Below are 23997 nucleotides of genomic sequence, written 5' to 3' on the forward strand. Positions count from 1 at the left end.
TCCTATTGGTCATAGCGTGATGATATATAACTTAGAGCACTCCAAAAACAAAGGGATATTCAACACAAAAAGATTTTTTCAATTCGAACCGGTAGTTCCTGAGATTAGCCATTACTGCTCCGCTCCTATTAAGTATAGCGTGATGATATATAGCCTATAGCACTCCACGAACAAAGAGCTATCCAACGCAAAAAGAATTTTTCAGTTTGGACCGGTAGTTCCTAAGATTAGCCATTACTGCTCCGCTCCTTTTGGGTATAGCGTGATGATATATAGCCTATAGCACTCCACGAACAAAGGGCTATCCAACGCAAAAAGAATTTTTCAGTTTGGACCGGTAGTTCCTAAGATTAGCCATTACTGCTCCGCTCCTTTTGGGTATAGCGTGATGATATATAGCCTATAGCACTCCACGAACAAAGGGCTATCCAACGCAAAAAGAATTTTTCAGTTTGGACCGGTAGTTCCTGAGATTAGCGCGTTCAAACAAACAAACAAACTCTTTAGCTTTATATAATAGTATAGATTATTTGTTTCTGACGTTCAGTTTTTAAGGACTGAAATTATTGTCAGATCTGATCTTTCCCTTAGATAGGTTGGTCCCTTGGATAGTGCTTAATCTTGACCTCCTTTCGTTGTTATTTTTACATAACCTTATACATGTATTTATTGGTTGCTTCCATTCAATTGGTTGCTTCCATTCCTTAGTACCAACATTTTATTTTTCGGCGTTTATTAAAAATCAGGATTTTATATTGATTCTTTTACAATCTGACGTCGCAAGCTCACCTTGAGGAATATAGCGTTCCCCCACAGGTCGTCCCTGAGCGACGTGAACTGGTGGTACTTCCACTTGCGGAACGCCCACGCGGCCAGACCCACCTCGCGGGCCGACCAGCACTCTGTCTCGAACAGAGGGTTCACTGCACCAAACACGAATTTTATATTAATGGTTCTATAAAAATACTACACAACTATGTAGAAATTAGTAAGTATTCGTTATTTTATATAGATATAGAAATAAATATATATTAGTACTTGCAACACTTCTGAAAAACTACACTGATAAATTTTCAGTCCCTCAACGAACCTCCATTTATTTATTAGACAGTTGAAACTTTTAAATATCATACAAATATTTACATCAAAGCCAGATCAATCCACAACATTTCATTTCATAGAACTTCTCAACCGGTTGAAATAGTCATGTACTAATTACTAACCGAATATGTCTTCATCGTTATGGAAGTCCTCGGGAGTATACGAGCTGTACATGGACATTGTCACGCTCTGCTCTTCCACTTGGCGCTGCAGCGCGTCGATACGGGCTTCGTAGTTCTTTTAGAAAAAAACAAATAAGAACCATTACCGTTATTGTTGGAAGAAATATTAATATATTTTTTTATATTTTGGGGCAAATGGGAAAGACTGGTAATGTTAGAAGTGTGAAATCAAAGAAGTTTTCAATAGAGACAGTCGTTATAAAGAACAAATAAAAAAATATATTTAAGCTCTTCAATGCTATTTATGTCAAGATTGTCAATGACCCATATATAATCAGCATATTATTTTACAGAGCATTTACTAAAGCAATATTAAGACAGTAATAACCTTCCGCTGTTCCTCGAACTGTTGGTCGGCGTGTTCCTTCTCGCGGCGGAACTGTTCCTCGAGAGCCAGGAGTCGTTTCTGCATCTCCGCCTTGAGGTCGATGCCTTGCTTCTCCAGCAGCTCGCACTGCGCGAAGTCCCAGTCCACGTTCTGATTCTCTGTGTCGCTGTCTGTGGTGAACATTTCCAAATTCAGAGAAGGAAATAATACTATCGATATTTGATAAAAATATATAAAATTATAGAGATATGAACAGAACAAAAGAAAGTTTAAAAATCGGATCACCAAGAAGATAGGCATATTATATTGATTGAAAACATATGACCATTAAATTAATTATGCCATTCATAACAACTTAATTGACAACAAAGATGCTTGTGAAGTATTGTGTAAAATAAAATAAAAAAGTACTAAAAATAATTGCATTTTGTAACATTATAGAGATAGTATTTTTTTTTTATAATTTACATCGAATCAAAGTCAACCCTCATCATTCCTCAGTCTCCTGCAATATTCTGTACTTACTATTCTCAGCGGCGGTTTCGACAATGGCGCCGGTGGAGTCGGTCATGGCCTTGTTGTTGACGACCTCCTCGCGCGGCTGTCCGGGGTGCGTGAAGCGGAACACGTGGTTCTTGCCCAGGATCACGCGAGAACCGCTTTTCAGTATCACTGGCTCATTCACCTGTATTAATCGTTGTGTTCTCATGTCGATGTTTACGAAGTAAAGTCTGCGATTGTGTGATAGTATAACAAAATCTTTTCAGCTTAGTTATTTTGTCGTATTTTAACCAGCTCTTTCATAAGTTTGTTTTTTATATACGTCATTTTTTTTTGACTAAATATACTACAGCATCAATATTTTATATATTATATAATATGCTAAAGTAACGAAAATAAGATTCACAATATCTAATTAATTTTAAAAGCTTAATTTAAACGAAATTTAGTTTAGTGAGAAAACTTGCAGAAGTTGACTTCCGCAAACCATTTTTACTGTGTAAATAATCACATCAAACTAGCTTTTGCCAATACTGAAGCTTGCAGAAATTGCGGCGAGTCGCAGCTGCATAGAGCTATACAAATATTGCCGCAAGTGTACGCATCTGGTAATTCTTGCGCAATATATTTCTGCGAAAACTTGCCTTTTGGCATGTGTTTATATGACTTATATTAAATGTTCATGGATTCAAATAAAAAAATGGCAGGGACCTCGCGTTCCCCCATTATATGGTGATGTACGTACACGCACCTCGCGTCCGTTGACGTAGACGAGCGCGCCGTGGTGCGGCACGAGACAGATGACGCCGTCCGTGTTCTCGAAGATGCAGTGCTCGCTGAGGATGTGCGAGCCGGACAGTTGTATGTCCTGCGGCACGTTCGCCTCCGCCGTGCCGAGGCGGGTCACTCCTGCGCACAAAAACGAGAGTGATTGAATATCGAAGATAGATCTTTCAGGCCGGCTAAGTATATACTACTGTAGTGTATATTTCTATATGTATTTTTCGCGTTTTTAAAGTGTATTGATCATACATATCTTTCTCTAGCAGCCGTTTTCAATAAACAACCCGAATCTAAATGTTTGCCAATGAAAATAAGTCCTTTATAAGTTAAAACAGCTTTGTTCTGATAGTCCATTTTCGCAATTGATCGAAATTAATTTTAGATCGTTTATTGAAAATTGCGGTAAAAATGTATTACTGGATAGCATCCCTGATTGCAGTACAATATCGTTTTTTGTTTATTTATATTTTTTAGTTGGTACCTACAATTGTTGGTGTGGTGTTACTACAATACAATTTCTTTTTAATGTCTACACTGCGGTGGACACCGCGGAAAACCTGCGGACGGTATACTGGTTTCCCCTGACTTAACGACTACAGTCTTGAGATAAGACGTAAGTAGGAGGGCAGGATTAATAGAAAGTATGGGATGGGAATGGTGTTATATAATTGATTATTCACTTACCATCCTTGATGTAATAAATAAGACATTCGGACAAATTAGGGTCCTCGTTAAGGTTGACGAGATGCGGAGTCTTCTTCGGCGAGTAGATGCCGACAGTTATGCCCTCCTTCACCGCAAGCCCCATCTCAGCGAACACGGCCTCGCGCTGTACGCGAATCTGTTCGGTACGCTTGAGCTTCTCTTCCCAAGTCTCATTTAGTTCTGGGCGTGGAATAATAGTATTTAATATTTGCATTGTATGGTTTATAATCTTATGCTTTTTAGATGGATAACTTAAAACTTTTATAAGAGTACTTAAATGATATCGATAAAAATACATTTATCGATAGAAGTGGAGATTTTTTTTTTTCATATTGCAATGATTAACCTCTTTGGAATTGGAATGAGTAAAGAGACCGCGTGTTGAGACTTTAATCAAAAAAGATCATTAGACATCAATTGGTGCGATATAAAAAATCGATAAAAAGTCATTTAGATGATATCTACACTACAAGGTGAGAACAAAGATATTTAATACTATTAGATTTTTTCATTTATTTTTGTATATAACAAGTCTCTATAATTACCTGCAATAAGTTTCTCGGAAGCCTGCAGCTGATCTACGGCTTCTTCTGCGATGGTAGTAGCGGCTCGCGACAGCTTCGGGGACAACACTTCCGCTTCGCTCTTCTTGCGTTGTGGCGACGCGCCTTCGCCTGCTTTAGTGGACAGTTTATTGTGATAAAAAAAGTAAAAAAAAACCAATGTATGTAATATATATATTTTTTTTCGTATACGTCTACAGAATTGAAATATAGTAAAATACGGCTTAATATAGAGCCGATTTTGCATTCAACAAGTGAACAGTGCAAATTCATCGCAATCTCTGCATCGTGAGTTTGCAGTGTGCATTCTGACACATTCCGTATTTTTTTTTTCACATTTCCATCTATTTATAAATAAACACCAAATATTGCGACTTGCAAACATACGGAGGAGAACATGCAAGGAGTTTAAAGCTGGAAAAGCCTTTTCGCATATGGCAACACAACATTTATATGTCATTCACGACCCTTTGCAACCTTTGTGTACTTTTTTGTATAGCCAATTTCTTTTTCTTTTTGCACTGTGGAGATCGAACTCCAACTTACTCTTTTTTTATATATTTCGCCAAATAAACATAGTAATTAAAAATGGCGGCAAAGGGATAGCCCAACAAGATCATCACTTAGATAGAGAATATCATCATCATCATCATCTGTACTAAAATTATGATCAGATATTTCTAAGTTTGTGCCATATCTCTATCTAAGTGTCGATAGCATAATTGAGCCTTATATATAATTTATGTTTCTTAAGATAAAAAATGCTGACATACAATAATACACACATCGAATGTATCTACATAAATACACTAATAGATATCGACGATGAAGAATGTGTTGTACCAACACCAACATAAGCGTATATATATTTATGATATGACCCACTCCAATACATATTCATATTGCGATGTAATAATAAATTCGTTTATATCATGTCCGACTAACGCCACAAGCTGCGGGTAAGGGTGCAAAATAAATTGCATATTCTTTTTCCATAACGTGTTGGGCTGCCAGTTAATATTTCCAATTTTTGCCAACATTTGTTTTTTTTTTTTCGTCACTGGCAACCCCGAATTCAAAATGGAGGCCAAGCGTACAGGTGGGGTGTACAGATGCAGATGCGCAAGCCTCGTTTATGTTATTTACTTACTCGTGGGCGGTTCTTTCTTTTCATATATGACTCTACCGTCTGGTCCTAGTACGTGTGGGTTTTGAAAACAGAAGTTTAATTTTAGTATTCGATATTTTTCAAAATATAATAATATCGATAGTTTTGTGGCGTTTATCTCTAGCGGTTGTCGACTATGCAAACAATCACACAAAACAGTCTAACCGATCACATGACGACTAAACAACTTATTGAATGACGGAGGACTAGCTTGGGTGTGGCTAGGTCGATAGATAAAATATCGATATATTTTTATGGTAAACATTAGAACCACAACATCATCCCTAATCGCTTTTATCGATAAAATGATTTATCGACCATCGACACCCGGGCAAGGCTCCATAATATCTACATGCATATACCGCGCTTACCTTCTTCCACTTCGATGCCTTCCGCTTTGAGCAGCTCTCGAAGCTTGCATATTTCTTCTTTGAGTTCGCGGATGAGTTTCGCGTTCGCATCTTCGTTGACCACGGCCTTGCAGACGATTTGTTTGGCGCGATCGGCGTATCTACGATCGACATATATCTATGTTAATATATCTATACCATTATATAAAGCTGAAGAGTTGGTTTGTTTGTTTGTTTGAACGCGCTAATCTCAGGAACTACCAGTTCAAACTGAAAAATTATTTTTGTGTTGGATAGCCCTTTGTTCGTGGAGTGCTATAGGCTATATATCATCACGCTATACCCAATAGGAGCGAAGCAGTAATGGCTTATCTCAGGAACAACTGGTTCGAACTGAAAAAATCTTTTTGTTTTGAATAGCCCTTTGTTTGTGGAGTGCTATAGGCTATATGTCATCACGCTATACCTAATAGGCGCGGAGCAGCAATGGCTAATCTCAGGAACTACCCGTTCGAACTGAAAAAATCTTTGTGTTGTATAGTCCTTTGTTTGTGGAGTGCTATAGGCAATATATCATCACGCTATGACCTATAGGGGCGGAGCAGTAATGGCTAATTTCAGGAACTATCGGTTCGAACTGAAAAAATATTTTTGTGTTGGATAGCTCTTTGTTCCTGGAGTGCTATAGGTTATATATCATCACGCAATGACTAATAAGAGCGGAGCAGTAATGAAACCTGTTGCAAAAACGGGGAAAATTTATTAGTTTTGAGAGCTTCCGTTGCATGCGCTGCGTACGGTTAAAGTTATGCAACATTGATGTACGACAGGATTGTTCTTCTTAAAAAGTTCTACAAAAATATAATATAAAACAAAGTCCCCCGCTGCATCTGTCTGCCTGAACGTGTTAAACTCAAAAACTACCCAACGTATTAAGATGAAATTTGGTATGGAGACATTTTGAGACCCTGGGAAGAACATAGGCTCACGGGAAAATATACAGCTTGACTTTTATAACGGCAAACCTTTAGCCCAAAAAACTTTATAACGCGGGCGGAGCCGCGGGCAAAAGCTAGTTGTATAGATATTTTGCAAACTGTTTATCTTAACACACGAAATTTTATCGATATTTTAAAGAAACATAATGTTCATCGACGTTGTGAGGTAAAGGTCTGAGTTGACTAAATCCAGTTTTTTATAATTAAATTGCCTTTCTTTTGGCAACTAATCTACCGATATTTCCATTTTAATTTTGGATACGTTTATTTATATGAATATAGAGTTAAATATCGATAGAACTGACACTGCTGCCCTTTTTATTTCAGTACTTCTGACCAGTTTCAAGGGCTATTTAGCTATACCTATATTTAGCTCATAACTCAAATCTATCAACTCGCTAATCCCTTGTCGGATAGACTTAAGAATAATTCAGACATACCTGAGCGTGCTAAGCGTCTCGTCGAAGTTGATGTCAGCGGGCGATATGGCGGCGATCATGGCGGTCTTGGAGTTGCCTCCGAGGTTCTCCCGCAGCAGCCACGTCAGCACAGAGTCGCGGTACGGGATGAAGTCAGCTTTCTTGGACTTCTTGCTCTTTGACGCCTGAGGGGTGGATTGTGTATGAACTAGGTCCATTTGGATACATCGAATTTGAAGCCAATGTATAGTGCAAGTGCAATGGTATTGGAAAATGTGGTTTATAATTCAAGTATTAAAGTTGTTAAATAATTTAAAATGTTATACTTATTGAAAATACTCGGTTTAATTAATGACCAGAGTATTATTGCCTTATTGTGTAGTTATTCAATTAGTGCTTATATATTGATTATTCAACGTTAAATAAGAGAGCCATTAAATCTTACACAATTATTAACTTCCATAAAGGAAAGATCTTAATCAAATTAAAAATTAACTTAAAATGACGATAGTATAATCTATATAATAACATGCGCATTCGATACTCACCGACTGAACATATCCCAAAGAAAAAGGTGCAAACAAAGACAACGGAAAACGTGAGTTAATATCTACAGACCACTCACATCATAATACATAAGGATAAGTCACAGACTACAACTATTCTATACAACGTAGCCTACAATATCATACGCTTTTTACATTCAGGTAGATTTCGTAGAAGCATGCCTTAGACTTCGATTTACACAATTGTAACACTTCCGTTGATTAATATAAGGTTTCATTTACATATTTCTCACATTCGGTTTCGTTAAAAAATTTTAACCTTTATCGAATTGAAGTAAAATCGATTTTATCGAAATACAAAATCTACCAAACTGGCGTTAGCTCATTCCCTATTCATCCACATACGAATGGTTCGAGACGATACTTACGATTTCGGCGAGAGCTGAAATGACTTTTCCGAGGGTAGTCAAGGATTTGTTGATGTTGGCGCCCTCTTTGAGTCGAGTGCCTTTAGCGCCGGTGGAGTCAGCGCGCTCCGACCCAGCCAAGTCCACCAGCGAAATTTTGGACACCTACGACAAAAATAATGACTTAAAAACCGCAAATGAAGAACCAAAAATGAAGTCATATTTAATTTTAAAACCAAATATTTGCCATGTAATTTGATTGTAATTATTTTCTTGGCGAAGGCAAAATGTTCGTTTGTTTTAAATTACAGAACTTTCTTCTTATTTGGCTGTCAGCTATGTACATACTTCTTATTCTCTATTTAGAAAAAATACCTTTTCTGACATCAGATTGGTGGTCTGATCGTGTCGCTGCTGCGTGAAGAATATTGTGAAGACGGCGTGCGAACGGGAAGACGTCTCGTTCATGTTTGTCGCCGCGACAGTCCTAGAAGAGCGCGTTGATTAGTTTCATACTCAGCACCACTGCAGACTTTTAAAATGAACGCTCTTGTTTAACCTTTAGATTCATATTTCTATTGATCTCGATCATTTTATATATCGATACAGCATTATATTTTTAAACCTGCTCTTTGCTTTATTAAACAGTAAGTAATAACTGCATGTGGTCCTCCGAAACAGAATCAGAATAAAGATACCTAGACCTATTGGTATTATTAATGTCTCCAGATTACTCAGGGCCTGCAAACCGCGGGATATTCACGAACACCTTCAGACCAAGTTTTGGTCCTTCGAACTGGATTAAAATATACCTCATTTCTGGCTGTTTCTCTCGGCGATGAAATCATATATGTCCGCTTAGATGATCATTAAATAGTAAATAGTAAATCCTTTATTTGCAAAAAAGGTTGGTACAGTATAGAATCTTAACTAGTCATTTCTGATCAATAAACTTTCGTCAAATTTATTGACATGCAATTTTTTTTTATGTGTATAATAATAAAAGAAAAATAATTAATTAGGTTAGGGCAAGCATTACTTATAAGTTAAGTTTACCATAATCGTTTGGATTGCCCGTTCGATCGTTTAGATACTGCCCTTGTACTTTGAGCGGATTTAACTGGACATTTGGTCCTTCGACCCCGACAAAAAATTACATACCTAGCCTTGTTTCCCTCGTCGATGAGGTCGTATATGTCCTGGTAAGAGGTGACCGCCAGCTTGCTGAGGTCCTCTACGTAAGGTCCGAGTGCGGGGTGCTCGCGCACACGCAAGTTGCCCTTATTCTTAGGGTTCAGTAGATCGCGTACGCGTTCGCAGTATATCTCCATGTACGATACTTCCACCTGGTAATTGATGTAATAAATAAAAACTGAAACGCTAGGATCTCAAAGGAAAACAACTTTAATGAACTATAAAACTGAAATACTGGTAAAGACTAGTTTAGTATAATTTTGAAATGTATTTTTTCTTAGAAGTATTCTGTTTTGCGTCTTCTTTAGTGTAAAAATAAATAAACTCATCTCACTTTTCTTTTAAACCCGACACAAAAGCGTGGAAGTTATTACCTATATATACATTATGAAGGGTAATTTTTTTGGTAAAAATAATATTTCTAGTACTACGACAAAAGAAAATATATTAAACTATGATGTTACTGATTGATTCCCATACTTATTTTTATATAAAATAATTGTATACGAAAATTTCACATCTCTGGCAAAATACGATCAATCATTACCGAGTATTTCAAATCATCGGTGGTAGTCTGTCGGATGCGTCTGAAGAGATCTTTGCAGATCTGCGGGATGATGCCCTCTTGGCCGTCCTCGCCGCGTCCCATCATTGTGTACGATTTACCCGCTCCGGTCTGTCCGTAAGCGAATATGCATATATTGTAGCCTGAAAGCAGAATACACGGTCATAAAATATAGGAAGGACCATTATTTATGTAGAGTTGGAGTAAGCCTTAGCCATCAGGCAAACTGAGCTACGTGACACTATATGATTCACGAAGTTACTTACATGTTGCATTATTAACTATAATTGCAAATTTATTTCTATAGCTTAGTTTCTTTATTGAAAACATCTTTGTAATTTGCTCGGTTAATAAAGGCTATTTTATTTTATTTTTATATTATTTATCTATGTACAAAGTTATGAAGAGTTAATCCTTATTAATTTTCCTCATCAAGTCTTCATCATCATATTATTACCACCACCTAGGTATATAGAGACAAATTTTTCAGAGACAGTTGGAATCCAAAAAAATTACAACGTGAGAATTTAGTTTTCCAATTTCAGAAGTGATTAATGAATTCAAAACCTCTGAAAACCAATTTTCTCTAGATATTAAATTCGTTTACATTTTAGTAAGTAGCTTTAATCCTAATCGCTAAAAATTTCAATTAGATATATCATTGAAAATTAAATAATGCTAACTTATGTTCAATATTATTATTGCTTAACATAACTTAGTTCAAGATGTTTCAAATCCCAAAAGTACGCTTTTGAACTTTATCTTAACTAAGACTTCTAGACTACCCTCTTTGGAGGTCAATGCCCCGTCTGGGCCCAAGTAAACTAAACTTTAGATTTACTATGCCCATGAGATGTTTAGTTTACAACAAGTCAACAATGCATTAGACAGGTGTCGTGTTTTTTTTACTTATGAAAACTTTGATTTAAATAAATTTGCGATAATAAATTCCCACTAGGTTTAATCTTAGAGCTAAGTTATTAAAAATTACAGTTTTTCTGTTTTAATCATCATTGAATCTTTCGAAAAATATTTTGCAATCTTTTTTTGACTTGGATTCTCCCCGAATCTTATTATGTGTAATCATAACATATCTTATATTTGGTTTTATTTATTAAATTCTCGTTGCATTCTCGGAATTCTATATACTTTCATATTGCGTTATAATTTGTGTTTAGCTTTCTGGCCTTCATTCAATTACTTCGCTTTTTCTTAGATAGTTAAAATGTTAACTCATTAAAGTGGGAGAGTATCTACTAACCATAATATTTAGTATCCGCTCTATTAATATCTTTAAAAGTAAAGAATTTTAGTTAAATGTTGATACATCGTAACTTTATTTCTTAATGAGGTGACGACCTTGCCCTTTGCCTGATGGTAAGCAATTCGACGGCCCATAAACAGTAGAAACACCATTCAACACCTTGAATTACAAAATATTGTTTGGTATTCCACTGCGCTCGCCATCCTGAGACGTGAGATGTTAAGTCTCATTATGTCCAGTAGATACACTGGCTGCAATGTCCTTCAAACCGGTACACAAGATAGACTACACACTGCTGTTTGGCGGCAGAAATAAAAATTGCGGTGGTAGCTACCCAGACGGACTTTCACATATGAGAAACCTACCAGTAAATATAAGTTCATAAATATAATTGCTAATTACCATCAAAAGCGTGTTGTAACATCTCTTCGCCGATATCCTTGTACACCATGACTTGAGATGAGAATTGGGGATCACTTGGCTGCAACAACATACAATACCGTTAACGCAATTATAATTAAAGTATGTTGTACATTACTTGCAATTTGTTAAATATAATAAAATTAACTGGCAAGCACAGCGTCGGACGTCCACCCACGAGGTGGATGGATGACCTCATAAAAATCGCAGGAGGTATCTGGATGCGGGCCGCTTCTAATAGGTCCATCTGGAAATCTTTAGGGGAGGCCCATTTTCAGCAGTGGACATCCTGCGGTTGATGATGATGATGATTAAACTTAACAAACTAATCATGAAGAGTGCATTAATTAAAAACATTAATATCAATTAAACTCATAAATTAAGTAACTTACGCAAATACTAAATAGTATATTTTAACATGACCCTATGTTTGTTAGCCTGGCAAGGGCCGGCTTATACAAACACACCGGACTTTTGGCAGAAACGCCACCCTTGAAAGGATCTTATTATTATGATCAGCAACTTACTACAGTAATATAATAAATTAGCTTTATTCAACGCTCCTAATTCTGTAGACAAAAAGGGTCTGATTTTGTAGTCAAATTTTAATTAACGTTTCAGATCTTGAACAGATGACGCATGCAAAATATTGAATTTGCAACATCAGTTCCATCCGACCGGCGAGACGACGAGCACCGTATACATTTGCACAAATCTGAATAAATTATGAGTCATCAGATCCATTTGCAAATAAGCAAAACCACAGACTTTAATTAAAATCACCCAAAAGATTTTTTAATAATATTCCAGGAGCGCAATTTGGTAACTTTTTTGTAAAAATCCTTAGAGAAATTGGACTGTCTGCAAAGTTTTTAATATTCGTCTAAAAATTTAAGAGTAGTCAAAGGAATTTTAAAAAACTAACTTTCCAAGTAAATCAGGTTAAACAGAGCAAGCATCCAAGGTTTAGCGAAGTGCTTTTAAAAATATTTGTGTAAATAAATTTCTTTATTTTCAGAACATTCATTTTTTATTTATGTATGTCGACTATCGAGCAAATAAGTAATTTAATGAGGGATCTATGTATTAGATGGCAAGAGAAATATTAAATATATTAATCTATTTAGTGATATAATCGATACTAATTTAAACATAAATATTACATGACATTCAATAAAGCGCAACGATTTTTGCTATTGTATTGAAGGAAACCGCAACATTCGGCCGTAGTGTTCACATGTTGAAAATTAATTACAGATAGGTTGTTTGTAAATTGCGGTCCGACGATGTTGTCTGTCTTTACAAGTATAGAGTATACTAGAATAATAGCCGTAATAATACTTCTATACACATTAAAATTATCACAATACGTATCGATGAGGTGTGATTTTAATATCACTACATACATAGTATAAAACAAAGTCGCTTTCTCTGTCCCTATGTATGCTTAAATCTTTAAAACTACGCAACGGATTTTGATGCGGTTTATTTTAATAGATAGAGTGATTCAAGAGGAAGGTTTATATGTATAATAATAACATTCATTAAATAGTGGAGATATACTGTTATTTTGTTATGTTATACCCGTGCGAAGCCAGAGCGGGCCGCTATGTTTTTAAATACAACGTTCACAGTTTTTCTGTAGTGTATTTAGTATCAGCATTGCACCCGTGCGAGGTCGGGGCGGGTCGCTAGTTTTATATAATTTATTGAAAACTTCTGAGACGAGAACTTTGAATGTATTTTCTAGAGAACACGTTATATATTAAATATGATGTACATTTATAATAATGCCAATTATATTACATAACGCAAAGGAAACCATAGACATTCCATACAACTAATAAAGAAGCAATCCGATAATAGCTTCGCGGTAAATCCAATATGGCCGCCATCCAAAACAACGGATCGGCGCGAAATCTTGTTATCGTCCATCACTCATCCATTATCATCCATCGTTTAGCGTTTTATTAACCTAATGCTAACAGCAGGATATTGTAAAGACGTTAATGGAGATTATATTCTGATGTTTATTTCAAACGACAACTTTATTTTACGGCGTAATGGATTTTTAATGGCAGAATTGTTTCACGTCAAAAGTGACTAATGGCGACTAACGTATACGGAAAATATTCTTTTTTTAAAACCCTAAACTTTATAGCTCCACGTTTTTTTTATATATGGAGAGGCTTAAGAATATTTCAAACATTTATTTAACAAACTGATTCCATATCCATTTCAAGATCTTTAGGCTATATTAGAAATCTTCCCTAATAAATATTAAAAAGAAAACCGCCGCTTCACCGTATCATTATTTACCATTAACTACTTTAATTTCAATTCCTACATACCGAGCTAGGCCCATCAATAACCCACCCACATTGCTGCCCCATTCTTAATGTAATACCAACAGAGGGTGCAGTCCCATTATGGTCCTATCTCGTCCTATTGACACAAGGAAATGGGAATCCTGCGGAGACGACCAAGTATTGACTCCGAGATCCGATGGGATTGCGGGCGAGAATAAATACAGTTCTCAATGTTTGATTTTCATCTATTGCAATAGTTCATGTTTTAGTTAGAAATTTAATGCATATCGAGTACATAATATGAAATTGTATAATGGACTTCAAAGGAGGTTAAGTACTCAGTACGTCGTATTTGTTTTTTAATTATATTGTTTCTTTTAAGTAAATACCCAACAATACGTCAATTAACTGCTTTAGTGTGTGTACTTAGTACATAATCCATGTAATGTATAGTATTAAATTAGTATTATGAGTGCAGTCTAATAAAGAGCCTAAAACCATCAACACGTCTCGGATCTCAACATATATCCATCCTCATTGCACTGCCAAGAGCAAAAAGAATAAAACAATATTACCTTATAAACAGAATTTATGAAACCACAAAAAATATATCCTATAATTATAGCTAACAGTAAGAAAACTGAAGCCATAATAAACGAAATTACAAAAACAACAAAATCGTTTGGAAGTTGAAAAATTTATTACAAACTCTTAGAACATTAAACGGCTTCCGCGAGGAAAGTTGTGGAGCCTTTATAACGTCACGTTTTACTTTGTATTGAAGTCCAACTAAAAATAACGTGACACTATTGATTGTTGTACTCACGTTGTGCGACCAGTACGAGAAGTCGAAGTTGAAGCTTTTCGCTCCTTCCTTGCTGCCCGGCGGCGCTTTTGGGTTTGTTATTACTGTAACAAAATAAAACATTAGTCAATATACAATGGGAAGACATAGGAAATCAGATTTATGTTCTATATTGACGAAGATTGTCTGCGAAGTGTTTTGTTAGTGGCTGTTAATACGTAATTATGAAACCGGGGCATGTAGCTAAAATGCCTTTTTACAATCGTTAACGCTAACATGAAACAGCAGGAATGTATAGGAATCCTATCGATAAGGCTATCGCTAAGATATTAATTCTCACACACAACGTTAGCGTCAGATTGTAGTAAGGCATCTTGCCTATGATCTCTGATTATAAACGCCTTTGTTTCCAGTAAACTGCGTACGGAGCGCAATTTCATCAAAGACCCCCTACATGCCAAACATCCCATCAGATTAAAACATTTGCCCAGTCAAAGACATAGTAAAACTCATTTGTTTTACGAGCTTTGTCTCCGCATTCTGAGATGATAATCTCGCTCGAATATTGCCATAAAGGGCGTGCGAACTGCGGGCGACATCGTATCAAGCCGTCGCGACGTATCGACCGAGGCGACGTCGACGCGGCGCCAATCGGGGCGGCACGGTCGCTCGTGTAAACTAAAAGACTTTTAAGCTTACAGATTATGCGAGTTAAAAAAACATGGATATTCTATGAATATTGTACTATTTTTATCATTATGTTTATATTCAACACAAATAACCAAACATAGTAGTTTATCATTTCATTAATGTGTAATTTATTAAGATGTATTTGGTAGTTTTCATTTCTTGTCTTTCTTAGTATTGTCAGATCATATCAAAAACTTACAATTTCATCCGCACATTCAAATTTACTTTTCGAATTAATTGAATGAATGATGCGATTCCCTTTTGGACATCTTTTAATAATCTAAAAATCATAAAACATGAATTTTAAATATACAAAGTATGAACTAAGTTATTTAAACTTTGCACTACGATAAGGTCGTGACTTCTAAGAAGCGTGTAAAGAAACGAAGTAAATGACTGTTGAATGCGAAGCAAATAAAATTAAACTTTATCTAGAAAAACTTTGAATTTATTTCTAGAATATGGCACCTCACTGGTTATTACAGACTTCTTTATAACTTCAATTATTATTTTGATAAAGTTGTAAAAAAACTTAAAGCCCTCTCGTAAACTATTTTATTTTAAATTGCTCTTCTACTGCTCTCTGGGCTTGGAGATCTTGATAACATCAAAATTCTCGTAAAATCATCTTATTTCGAGAGAGACAATCCAGAAGAAATGTTATAAATGTTATCTAATATGTCTACAAAAAATATGTATTTTATTCACCTCAAAATAGGGTATAGTATTTTTTTCATTAGGTAATTAATTCGCAACCACTTTAATTGCCATTTTCAAGTGTTTTTAGTAACCTTAATATTTCAAATATACTAAAACATACTTCCCTCAGCCGACAGCCTCCGAGCGAAGTAAAAAGTGGAATAATAAAAGAATGCTATAAAACGTCGTAGGAAACGCGTAAAGTCACAGTACAAGTAAATTTGTGTCCGTGTTCCGCGCCTTTATTTTATTACTCGCTGCATCTTGTACGACGTGGTAATGCAGCTTTATACTGGGAATTATGTCGGAGGAAAAGAACAGGCATCCTCTGTTTGAATATGGAATTTAAAAACTTAAGGTCAGGATTTATAACATGTTTTAAACTTGTTTGAATTGTCTGGTATAAGATAAGAGTACTTCTTATCCTTAATTCGGATTCTTTTACTTCAGGTTCTAAAAACAAAACTAATGGATTTTTTTTTATTATTATTTTAAACGTTGGTAATAATATACTTTTTAAACGTTTGGATCTTTATTAGCGTTACTCGGGGGAGAACAATGATTTCGAAAAGGAACTTAGTGTTTACCAATTTGATGAAGCAAATAATAAAATCTAAAACTATGCAAAATTGAAAAGCCTACGCCAAAACATTTCTGCAACCATTCCTGTAGACAACGCAGTAGGCACAGACCACAAAGCCGTAACACGACCGCCATCTTGTTTTGCAAACGTAGGAAACGTTACCGGAAATCGGCAAACGTGTTGCCGTCTCAAGGTCGGGGAACAAAGCCGTATTGTGGTTTCTAGACAATGGCGTGTGTACATGTTGAAAGCTCTAGTCCAGCATTTTCTAGGTCTAGGCGTTTCAGTTGGTAGTGAATTGGAAATATTGTTGTTTGCTGAGATGAATTCTTTTGTACACATGGAATAAAAGACTAGGTCGCCTAATGTTACTAAGATTGATTTTTAAAGAAATGAACGACAATTTCGTTCTTTTTGTCAAATATTTCTTTACTCAACTAATCTGTTGATATAAAATTTAAACCCATATTGAACAAAGTTATTTTTATACGAACGAAACAACGAATCTTATATGTTGATATAAAATTTAAATAACATTTTTTTTCTAACGAAACAAGTTATATCAAAATTTTAAAAAAGAATTTTTCATAAAAACGAATGAACTAAACAATGACGTAGTTGATTCACGTCGATCGAGAGCGCCGTGATTGGAAGGTGATGGGGCGGAAAATTCGATAGAACAAACCGACGCGACGGCGCGGTTATTACGTCACTTCGGTTTTATACTGGGCTTATAAACTACGCGATTGGACAGGCCCTTAGAAAGGTCGATTGACTTCTCTTGATATTGATTTTATTGGGTTTTCCAAGAGATTGGTTGAAGGTTTACAAATTACATCAAAATGATTGGTGATTTGATATTTTATTTTTATCTGATTAAAATCTTATCTTATTTAAGAATGAAACTTCTGCAGCTTATGCATAGCGTTATAAGACATTCAGTACATCGAATCTCGCTGAATGAATTATACTTTAATCAGTAAATACTATAGCCTAGTTGGGCGAGGAATGGGCTGCCGAGGTTCAAAACCCAAAGGCACACATCTCTGACTTTTCTAAAAGTATGTGTGTATTCTTTGTGAATTATAGCTTGCTTTAACGGTGAAGAAAAACATTGTGATGAAACTGCATACCTGAGAAGTTCTCTATAGGAAAATTGAGAGTGTCTGAAGTCTACCAATCCGCATTAGGCCAGCGTGCCCGTGAAGGTCTAAGGCCTAATCCCTCTCAGTAGTAGAGGAGGCCGGCACGGGGTATGGGAAGTCTACCAATCCGCATTAGGTCAGCGTGGTAGACTAAAATAATCCCTCTGAGTAGTAGAGGAGGCCCGTACCCAGCAGTGGAACAATATATAATACAGGGCTGAAATTATTACAGTAAATACGAACAATCGTAAAACAATAACATTCAACGAACCCATAAAAGTTTTGTACAACTCATTCTCTAACGCCCTCCAGCATGAACAGGTCAAAAGTTATATTGACCTACGTTTTAAAACACACTGCGTTCAATGAAGCCTTGATCAATATTCAACCTAAATGCTTGTCGAGCAAATATTGAACACACAAGAGCGGATCGCGTGCCCCACTGCGCGCTAACGTTTCAACTAAGTTATAAATAAATTAAGATATGCTATTTTTTACAGTTTTAATATTAAATATAAAATGTAAAACATGTTAAGAAATAAATAGGATGTTGCTTTATTGTTACTGGCCTGCAAAAATCTTTTGGATATAATGCTCTGAAAACGTGTGGTGGATCGATCGGATTTACTATCTGAGTATGAAGTATTTTCTAGAAGATATGTAATTGCCTCCGAAACGAAGTGGTTAATTGATTGATTTGTGGAACCAAAAATCTCAAATCTGCTGTACGTCAAATGTAATTTGACGTGATTTGATGATAATGATGATGATAACTCGATCGTTAAAAAAATTATATCAATCGATGAATAACTTTATTAAATTATATTCATCTTTTGCAGCTTAGAATAATTTTATATAGGTAAATATTAGTCAAAAGATTTCCCATAAGCAAAACTTTAGTAGTGCACAATATATTATTAGGAACTCGTGTGTAAAAAAAATCATTTCCCCGAGTTACCACTCTGTGCATCAACATTCATTGTTAAAAATACAATCATATACAAATATATAATTATTTTATACAATCCATTGAACGCAAACACATTCCCACACAATAGTTTATTACCATTATATTGATCGCAGCATCTTGATAGGTGATTGTTTTTTTTTTTATTTCAACGCTAAATTGCTCACAAAACGAGACGCTGATAATCTAGTGTTGACACATTACTTCTTGTGGCCTACAAGGCGAATAGTAGCACATCTTTTAACCATACTAACAATGTGTTTACTGCCGCTTGACAAAATCGTGAAATTATTGCTATTTAAGGCCAGAAATTTTAATAAAATGTCGACCGAAAGCGCTGATAGTGAAGAGAAACATTCGTGATACAATTTTAACGACGGCACATTTCGAACTATACACGAGGAATTTGCTTCACCGCACAAGGGTTTTAAAGAGCTTTCGCGTCGAGTGTGATGGATTTTAATGGAAATAAAATGCGAAAGATTTTTAAAAAATGTATATTGTAATGGTTTTCTAAATTAAATTTTGATAATATTATATACGGATGCTACTATATATTTATAGATATATTTGCAAAGGTATATATATATTTTGATATTATGCCAAAACGATGGCGAGATGACCTAATTATTTATTATATAAAAATAAATTGGGACAGTAAATTTTTGAATATTCAATAAAAAAACAAAGAGACACCGTTAGCTTAAATACAAAATAATTATATACACGATCAAAAAATTATTATGTAGGTATCGGTGTGTCATAATTGAAAAACATCACAATAAAAGTGGCAAAGGAACATCAAAAACAAATCAATGAAACCTACAAAAACATAACAACCCTGTTTACAATATTAAATACAATTCAATAGAGAACTAAATAAAATTTAACAACGCGAATCATTAGGAGTCGGGAAGCGAGCTGCGGCGAATTTACGACCGCCGTAGGGCCCACGGACAAGGTTTATAGGCCATAATGGGGTTTATGGGCCATCCAAACGCGATCCCGAACGAAGGGTGAATTCGGAACTTTAACTGCGTTGAGTTCGCAGATTTTCATTGCGGCTTCCAAGATGGAAATATAAAAGATTTAGTTACCTTTCGTTACAATAAAGAAAGGCAGTCAGAGGGCAATGAAAAAAGACGAATCTAAAACTTAACAGTATTTGAAAGAAAAGCTATCACAAAGACATGATGCATGTTTGAATAGTAATGAATCAACGAGTAATCGTTAGGTTGAAAACGAAAAATCAATACTGAATTTATTATCTCGGATTGAATTTAATTCAACTAAAACTTGATACGTCATCGCAGGGTGAGCTTTTACGACGTCTATAAACGCCATGGCAGCCGTGGGCTGACGAGCGCTGACGTCACGAGGCTGACGCCGCAGCGCCGCCTATCACAGGCAACACTGAACTTGCTGTACTTTGTCAATGATTCATGAGCGAACTAAGTTGTAGTCACACTGTTAGTGTGTAGTTAATATTAGGACATGAATGATAGGCGAGTATTGTTGGAATAAAATCGTACCAGTATATTATTCAGGAGCCAACTTAACATAGCGAATCTCGGTGGACAACACCAAAAGTTTTGGCCAGTCACCTATGAACAACATTACTTATACAAACCACGCATGAAAATAAAACAATTTTTCGGAGTTTATTGTGGTTTTTTTATGTTAAGATTTTCTCCCGACGTTTCGAAGTCTGCAGCCTTCATGGTCACGGGGTGGAATCAGTCTTCGAACGTCGCGATAAAATCGAGAAAATAGTTTTATTTCGATGTCGAACGTTCGCGTTAACATAAGAAATCATCATGGAAACCACACATGATTAGTGGTCCGAAGTATAAACCTTTGTAACTATGAGGAATTGTAATGTTTATTTGCAGCAATGTTCAAAATGTAGTAAAAACAAAAAAAAACGTTTACATTTTATCCCCCTTATTGATAGACGTTTTTTATCTAAGGACGGAATAAAGCTGTGATAACAAGTCTGTTTCTTGTTGTTGACTTGTTATAACAGCAATGCTCCGCCCTTAGATAAAAAACGTCTATGAATAAGGGGTATATTTTTAAACAACATTAAAACGAATTTAAATCCTTGCGACTTATAATATATTTAACCCACTAATCACATACCTTTAAACCCCACATAAATTAAAAAAGGAACACAACTTAACACAATTTGCACGCCCTAATTGCTTAGAGATGTTATCCTTTGCAACTTTTCTAGAAAATTACACACAGCGCATGCGCAGTTGCCACTAACGAACGAACTCATTAAGGCAGGTGGTCAACAGTAAATTCTTAATTGGTCCACACATGGACTTTTCGCCTTTCAATCGCTCGTGAAAAGGTTCCGTTGACCCCGGGCCGTGGACCCAGATTCGGCGAGATTTATCGCAGCGCCCTGGAAATCTTATTTCAGAGTAATTGCTTTTAAACGTCACCACGGCTATGATCTAGGCTGCGTTTAATGAGACGCTTGCTTCGCGAAGTTAATTGCTACGGGTTATTCTCTTTTCAAATGAAATAATAGCTTTTTTATTCATTAAATATTAAGTGTCCTTTGAAAATGTATATAAACTGATACAATGCCGTGATTCATTATGTAATTAAGAGTTTTAAAGTAATATTTCAGTTGAAGTCCTTGAAATATCTTTCTTTTATCTTGGGGTCAAAATCAATTTTATTTTAAGTAATTTACCATTCTCATATCATACATAATTTGCATTTGCATTACATACATAATTTAGTAATTAAACTTAACAACAAACACACACAATTTCTTAACTTCGTAACAAAACAGAATGTTACACACTTTAAATAATTATAATTGTAGAACAATGATTAATTAATACTTTAATGAATAAGTATTTTAAAACTAATCAGATTTTTATATATTTTGTTGTGAAAATATAATACATAAACTAGTTTATATTAAAAAATAATTCTGTAAAATACATTTTAATTTTGATTCTTATTACTACATAAATAAAATTATATTACAAACCAGACAACTTGCATACCTTTATGAAAAAGATAGTAAATTAACAAACAGTTCATAAATTAACCCTCAAAGGTAACATTCAAAAACAACAACCCCGAAAGTTTGTAAATGGAATTTGTTCATTCAGTTATCAACAGAAATGTAATCATGAAAATAAATTAAATATAACGTTACTCAGTTACAAAGTGAATTATATAATACGCTATTTTAAAACACATAATCTTGACAACTAGACCTCTTCAGAAGAGTACCTACTACCTAAAACAATGACTTCAGTTGATCATGCCGACCTTACTCATTATTTTTCATTGGCTATGCAATGTACGTGAGAAAGTCCTTTGCCTCGAATATACATTATTTTACCTACCTTTATGAGACTATTAAAGTAGAGCAAAACATGAATTTTATAAAAAAAAACATCTCAATATAACCGATTAGAATTTTTTACTTCCCATAATTGGTTTCAGTGTTGCCAGTTGCCAGCGATTGGCATTAACGGTCCACGTTTATTGCCAAACATAGAGTTGAATGGCATCGAGCCAGGTTACGGGCCGATTGATTTCTTTGACGTTCACTTGTACGTCTTCTATGCCGACCTTACAAGCCCCTAAATACAACGCAGTAGATTGATTCTGTTTGATAATTTATTTATTTACTGAAAGGTATGGATTATCCATTATAATAAAGATATTAAGGGCCTGTTGCGACACACACCACAAGTTTCGAGTGAATTTTATTTCACTGTTATTGTATTAATGCCAGCCCGAGCTGGCTTTTTTGTTTCTTAGTCTTTCATTAAGTTTATGTCCAATATAAAATGTCTTTAGTTATATAAGCGACTTTATTTAAGTAATAATTAAATATTCTCATGTACATTCATTTATCATTTATCGTAAGTGCAACAATGATTGCGTACGTGGTTAATAAAGCATTTTATTTTATTTATTTATTTTATTGAAAAGCTAGTGTAAATAGTACCCATTTTATTACCATTTATTTGGGAACATAGACTGTGGGAGTGTGACTTTTATATTTGGTCGGCTTATACGTTTATGTAACAAGAAAGCATTTTCTCAGAAGTTATGAAACAGGCCCTTAACACCATAAATAATTTTAATTATTAGTGAAGTAGTAGTGAAAGGCTAGTAGGTTAGCTAGGTTAGGGCTTTTATTGTCCTCACCGGTGAGGATTGCGACGCGTTTCTCCCTTATTGCTTATTTAAAAATACATATATACATCATTTTATTTCTTCTTCCTTGACAGCCTGAGCTGGCTTCTTTGTTTACTAAGTATATTTTTCATTTATTTTATTTTCAATATAAATTGTCTTTGTTTATATAAGCTAATTTAATTAAGTAATAATTAAATATTCTCATGTACCTTGACTTCTCATAAGTGCAACTATGTTCGCCTACGTGATGAATAAAGCATTTTATTTATTTATTTAATAAATTATTACAATTATAATTTTAACCGACATTAACTAGTAATACTGAAGAGTTAATTTAATCGTATATTTCTGTCCTAATTTAGCCTTTATGATCCGAATTAAATAGTATTTATTTTTGATCGTTTAGGTCTAAATTTAAATACGCTTATAGAAATATTTCTTCAGAATAATATTGTTTACTTTGAAGCACCGTAGTTTCATTAAATTCGTTCAGGTATGACGCGGTACAACAATAACAATATTGCTGTGAGCTTGTTGTATTGAGTAATTGTTTGTGAAGGAAAAAGATATTTTTCTCTATTTATCCTTTTAATTTTGACATAAATAACAATAAATAAATTAATTCTTTGTTAAACTGTACGTCAATGATTATTATACTTAATTTATTTATTTCTGTAGTTTATAGATATCTCTTCTATATTCGTAATAATGTATACATTTCTTATTTTTTTCTACTCAGTATCAGCGCGGAGTCTGGATTTCTGCCCGATATAGCTCGCCCCCTATCACATCATGGGACGGAACACACTTGGCGAAAAGTGGGTGCGCTGGTTGCGCCTCTGCAAACGCAGGGGATAAATGCGTGATGTGTTTTATACATTTCTTGACCTTTACCAAGGTAATACATTACCCTAATACCGTCGTACAACCCTCCTAAGTTCCACATACCACAATATAAACGCAATAACACGCAGAGCGAAAGCTTTTTACTGGCTTGTAAAAGTCAATCTTCATTAACTGGGCGAGCGCCGTAAAGTAACTGAGGCTAATGTAAAAGGGCCGCCGAGGTCGCTCAAGTATAAGAAACGTAGATATTTCTGGATACCTTCAACCGCTAACGTTAGTGCGTACTAAAAACACTCTTATTAATGGGTGATAAC

At 35.1% G+C, this 23997-nt stretch overlaps 1 protein-coding gene across 2 annotated transcripts in view; it reads right to left on the minus strand.

Moving 5' to 3' along the window:
* Nucleotides 1-23997, minus strand: part of LOC115452504 (kinesin-like protein unc-104) — a 46300-nt gene that overhangs the window by 19170 nt on the left and 3133 nt on the right. Inside the window, exons 3-19 of one of the 2 annotated variants that reach the window (XM_037437130.1) lie at nt 14590-14672; nt 11437-11515; nt 9753-9913; nt 9173-9357; nt 8387-8498; nt 8033-8176; nt 7647-7649; nt 7120-7283; nt 5703-5842; nt 5314-5358; nt 4146-4277; nt 3580-3780; nt 2858-3021; nt 2137-2296; nt 1612-1781; nt 1224-1338; nt 790-923 (exon numbers count right to left, since the gene is read on the minus strand). In XM_037437130.1, coding sequence (XP_037293027.1) covers nt 790-923; nt 1224-1338; nt 1612-1781; nt 2137-2296; nt 2858-3021; nt 3580-3780; nt 4146-4277; nt 5314-5358; nt 5703-5842; nt 7120-7283; nt 7647-7649; nt 8033-8176; nt 8387-8498; nt 9173-9357; nt 9753-9913; nt 11437-11515; nt 14590-14672 — 2192 coding nt within the window. The remainder of the gene's footprint in view (nt 1-789; nt 924-1223; nt 1339-1611; nt 1782-2136; nt 2297-2857; nt 3022-3579; nt 3781-4145; nt 4278-5313; nt 5359-5702; nt 5843-7119; nt 7284-7646; nt 7650-8032; nt 8177-8386; nt 8499-9172; nt 9358-9752; nt 9914-11436; nt 11516-14589; nt 14673-23997) is intronic. The other variant, XM_037437131.1, reaches the window with a different exon arrangement.

Source organism: Manduca sexta, chromosome 10 (genome assembly GCF_014839805.1).
Source record: "Manduca sexta isolate Smith_Timp_Sample1 chromosome 10, JHU_Msex_v1.0, whole genome shotgun sequence".
Taxonomy (NCBI): Eukaryota; Metazoa; Arthropoda; class Insecta; order Lepidoptera; family Sphingidae; genus Manduca; species Manduca sexta.